General features: G+C 35.9%; 1 protein-coding gene across 1 annotated transcript; it reads left to right on the plus strand.

Annotated features, from left to right (window-relative positions):
* Window positions 1-207: 207 nt before the first annotated feature.
* LOC122052000 (pentatricopeptide repeat-containing protein At1g73400, mitochondrial-like) lies at window positions 208-3,020 on the plus strand. The gene has a single exon (XM_042613369.1). It carries the CDS (start codon window positions 450-452, stop codon window positions 2,247-2,249), a length of 1,800 nt encoding a protein of 599 aa, XP_042469303.1. The 5' UTR covers window positions 208-449; the 3' UTR covers window positions 2,250-3,020.
* Window positions 3,021-5,035: the final 2,015 nt, after the last annotated feature.

Consider the following 5,035-nt stretch of genomic DNA (forward strand, 5'->3'; position numbering starts at 1 on the left):
AAATTAAAATAGGATAAAAATATATAATTATTAAAAAATTTAATTAATTTAATCAAAAAATAAATTAGTTAATATTTTTTAGTTTGATTTGTTAAATTTTTATTAAAAAATTCTGTCAGCTCAGTTTTTGCTAGGTGAGGAATCGCTTGCGTTCGAAAGAACATCGTCCACCTACAAATTATGAAAAAAAAAAACTAAAATGTGCTTGATTAGGTTTCTGAGGCCCATGTGAATGAAAGTGTTAAAAAGAAAAAAAAAAACCCTTGATACCCCGCTGCCGCCGCCGGTACGAGAGTTCAGGCGAGAAAATTTTGCATTTTTTTTTGCTCGCCGTTAACGCTGTCTCGCGAGGACGTCCTGCTACTGCCACCTCCTCCGCCGCGGCTGCCGCTGCGGTTGGCGACTGAACTCTGTCGTAGCAGTTTATTTCGCCGACAAGGTATCCATAAATGAGATCATATCCATTGTTTCCTGCTTTAATTCGAAGATGGAGTGTAGGTCAGAGATCGAATTCGTCAAATTGTATCAGTATAGCTCGATATTTCTCATCATATTCTCGTAATCATCATTATCGCCACCGCTGTTTCAATGGCCAAGCTATTTGGGCTTATTCAAAATTGCGGGTAATTTCCGATCTTCACAATGCGATTTTTCCTCCCAGAACTGCCTCTGATGTTCCTTCCTTTTTCAATCCCCTGTTCTACTCGTCTTCTTCTGACCTACCTGTTCATCCCTACTCATCTTCTTCTGAGCTACCTGCTGCGGATGAATATAGTAGTGGCTCAGTAAACGATGGTGGTAAAGGTGGGGACTTTGGTCCTGCTTCGAACAAGATATACGAAGCCATAATGTCCTCCTCAGGCTCAAGTGGAAAATTGGAGGATGCTCTAGATTCGCTTGCCATCGTACTAACCACTGGACTGGTAGATGATGTCTTGCAAATGTTGCGTTATGAGGAGAAATTGGCTTTCAGGTTCTTCACCTGGGCAGGCCACCAAGATGGCTATACCCATGTGCCTTCGACATTCAATTTCATGATCGATGTATTGTCAAACACAAGATACAAGTCTAAACAATTTGGTGTTGTGTGTGATATCTTGGACCATATGAAGAGAAGCAGCAAGAAGTCTGTCCCAGTTAATGCCTTGGTGACAATCTTGCAGACCTACACAGAGAACCATTTGACTCATATTAAGAAATTTGCAAAGAAGAGAAGAATAAGGATGAAGACTCCGCCCGCAACTGATGCATTTAACTTGCTACTGGATGCTCTCTGCAAGTGCTACCTTGTTAAGGAAGCAGATACAATGTTTCACCGATTGAAGAACAAAGTCACACCGAATGCAGGAACATATAATATTATGTTCTTTGGGTGGTGCAGAGTGAGGAACCCAAAACAGGCCATTAAACTTCTCGAGGAAATGATTCAGATGGGGCATAAACCTGAGAATTTTACATACAATGCTGCAATTGATTCCTTTTGCAGTGCTGGAATGATAAGTGAAGCGGAAGAGCTTTTTGAGTTTATGAGAACTGAAGGATCAACCATATCTTCACCCACTGCCAAGACTTACTCTATAATGATTGTAGCATTCGCAAAGTTTGATAAGATGGATGCTTGCTTTACATTGCTTAGTGATATGAAAACAAGGGGTTGTCTTCCTGATGTTTCAACCTACAAGGAAATCATCGAAGGGATGTGTTTGGCTGGAAACATTGAAGCGGCTTATAAGGTACTGTTGGAGATGGCTGAGACAGGTTTCCGACCAGATATTCTTACTTATAATTGCTTTTTGAAGGTTCTCTGCGACCTGAAGAAGGATGAAGAAGCTTTACTGCTATGTGATAAGATGATAGAAGCTGGTTGTGAGCCTAGCATTCACACTTATAACATGTTAATGAAAATGTACTTTGAGATGGGTGAACCTGATAGGGCAATTGACATGTGGCAAGAGATGAATAGGAGACGATGTACATATGCTGCAGATACATATTGTATCATGATTGATGGGTTATTTAACTGTGACAGAGCAGAGGGGGCATGTTGCCTTCTCGATGAGATAATAGAACGGAGGATTAAACTCTCCTATTCTGGCTTTGATGCTATTTTGTTGCGATTGTCAGAAATTGGTAATCTCAGTGCCATCCATAGGCTTTCAGAGCATATGAGAACGTTCTATAATGTTGCCATGGCTAGACGTTTTGCAGTACGTGAAAAGAAGAAGAGAATTAGCTTAAGGAGGATATGATTTTTCAGAGGCAAGTTCAAGATGAATTGTGTAGCTACTAATGTCTGATTTGGGATAAAACTGATAGATTTAGCGTAGAAGTGCAGCTACCATTGATAAAGAAGGAAAACTAATTTGGACTATGTTATACTTGTTGAGTGAATTTTCTTTATCCTGTCAAGTTATGTTAAAAGAGCAAGTTGATCTCAGAGATGAGTTCTTTGTCCACTGCTGATATGTGAATTAGTGGTAACCTTCGTGGTGCTTCGATCTACAACGAAATGAGTGAAGAGCTGTGTTTGGATGAAAATGTTGATGCAGCTTATAAGGTATCCTTGGAATGGCAGAGACAGACTTCTGTCCATATATTCTAATTTATTATTGCTTTCTGAAAATATTCTGCAGCCTGAAGAAGTATGAAGAAGCTTTAATACCATGCAACAGGATGGTGAGGCTGACTGCGAGCCTCCCATTTATCCTGATAACACATTGGAGATCGGTGATCCAGCCATTGCAAGTTCGTCTCAATGCCTATTGTCTGCTCCTATATATCAGTTCGCTTGTTGGTCGATTCAAATGGTTTGGACAAAATTAGATAAAGCCCCCCTATACCAGATGGAGGTCACGATTCAGAAGCAAGTTTTTGTAGTAATACTGGAAGTCATACACGTTCAAATTGATTAAAATGAGTTTCATAATTGACCACGAATAAACATGCAGTGTATTGTGACAAAGCTAGTTAAACATTATGCTGAGGAAAACTAAGGATGCTGATCTGAATGTTAGTGGTTTTGTTGGATGCCTTTGTTCTTGATGTTGTATGCTGTCTTATGAATATATGTATATGTTTTAACATCTGCACTAGTGAATGACCCGAGCCGATGGGGTGGGTGGACATCGAGAGCGGGAGGCAAAAGGGGACACGAGGTGATTGATAGCCGATGAATATAGAGAGAGGAGAGGGAAAGGTGAGGTGGGGACATTGGTGTATACAGAGAGATAATTTAGTGCACAATTAAAATGGTATATGAGGCATTTTCATATATCACAAAGCAATCAAGATGTGGAAAGGGGTAAGCATAAGAAGGAAAGAAACACACTAGACATATCAATTGTTATCAATAATAAGTAAATATTTAAGATTTTTTTTAAAAGCAACTAATTAATTGGCTGGCAAAAAAATTGATTTAAAATTAATTTCTATTAATGGGATTCAATCTAATCGTCAAAATTAGAACTAATTGTTGGAAGTGATGGGTTAGGGAGGGGATGAGGGTGAGTGAATAGTGATTTTTTTTCTATAATTAATACTTAAATATTTGCTAATAGTTTAGAAAAGTCAATTAATGAAAAAAATAAAGAAAGAAAATAAGCACCAAAATATTTGATGTACTAGATAGTTTCAATTTTTTTTATTCATATTCTATTTGATCCTTTTACTATGGGAAAAGTTGGGTTTACCATCGAAATAAAATGGTCGATAATCATAATATTTTAATCGATAATATGGATTACCGGTCAAATATGTTTTGTCTGGACTTGGTCGGTAATCCATGGTCATTAAATAGGGGTACCCGACTATTATGTTGGCTGATATTTTTTTTAAACAATTACTGTCCAAACAAATGGCCGGTAAATATTTTAAAAAATAACGGCCAAATATATATTTGACTGGTATTTTTGTCCAAACAAATGGTCGTTAATTTTTTTTAAAAATACCAACCAAATTATATTTGGCCAGAATTTTTTGCCAAAATAAATGGTAAATTTTTTTAATAATATCAACCAAATATATATTTAGTTGCTAAATTTTAACCAATCTATATTTTGTCGGTATTTTCAATTCAGTTACCAGCCAAAATACATTTAGTTGCTAAATTTTTAAAAAAATATTTTTATCAATTTATGAAGTGTTTCCACAAAATAATAATTGATAAATTTTAAAACACTAATTAAATAACTGATAAAAAGATAAATTTTACCATACTAGTAAATTATACAGAAGAAAGTAATGACAAAGTAATTGATAAAAGTATGCTACAATAAAATATCTAACTAAAGCATCAAATATTTAGATAATCTTCTCCTTTGTTGGTACGAGTCGACTCAGACTGTTCGAGTAATCCACTATCTTGTTGTCGCATGAGGAGTTGTTGTAATATTTTTTGCGTCTTGACTTATTGGACCTTCAGTTCAGATATCTGTGCATCTTGTGCAACAATTGTCTCTCACATAACATCCATCTCTGCTTGTGTACTAGATGATATACGAGTAACAGATGTCGAAGTCTTGTGTGTCTTTGGTGGCGATTTGGATCCCAATCCTAATCCACGAATATAACCATATTTGCGACCAAGAATTTCCTGGTGACATTCAAATGCTAAATTCTTAAAATCATCAAGGGTGGGTGGAGAAGTACCATCTTTTGTTATTGTTGCCAAAAGTGAGGCTTTCTTGTCATTGTAGAGGGTGATTATCATTTCCTATTAAACAAATATATATATGAATATAAAAAACTTATCATACCAAAAATAAAATATAAATATGATAAAAATAATTATTAAATTATAACTTACATATTACTCTCGTGCAAGTATGCTCGTCCACCCAACCTCCTCTGTGCAATAATATCGACACCAAGCCTCAATTGTGCATCATGCCCCTTGCAATTTTATTAAAAAAATAAACATCATGTCATTAGTAAAAAAAACAATAAAAGAGTATTTATATAGAATCAAACATATAATTATAAAATTAATTTTAATTTAACTTACATCTTCTATGTGTTGAACCACAGGTCTAGAGCC

Source organism: Zingiber officinale, chromosome 3A, assembly GCF_018446385.1.
Source record: "Zingiber officinale cultivar Zhangliang chromosome 3A, Zo_v1.1, whole genome shotgun sequence".
Classification (NCBI taxonomy): Eukaryota; Viridiplantae; Streptophyta; class Magnoliopsida; order Zingiberales; family Zingiberaceae; genus Zingiber; species Zingiber officinale.

What these genes read in the sequence shown, in the direction of transcription:
- LOC122052000 (XM_042613369.1), top strand. Translation starts at nt 450, where the DNA reads ATGAGATCATATCCATTGTTTCCTGCTTTAATTCGAAGATGGAGTGTA.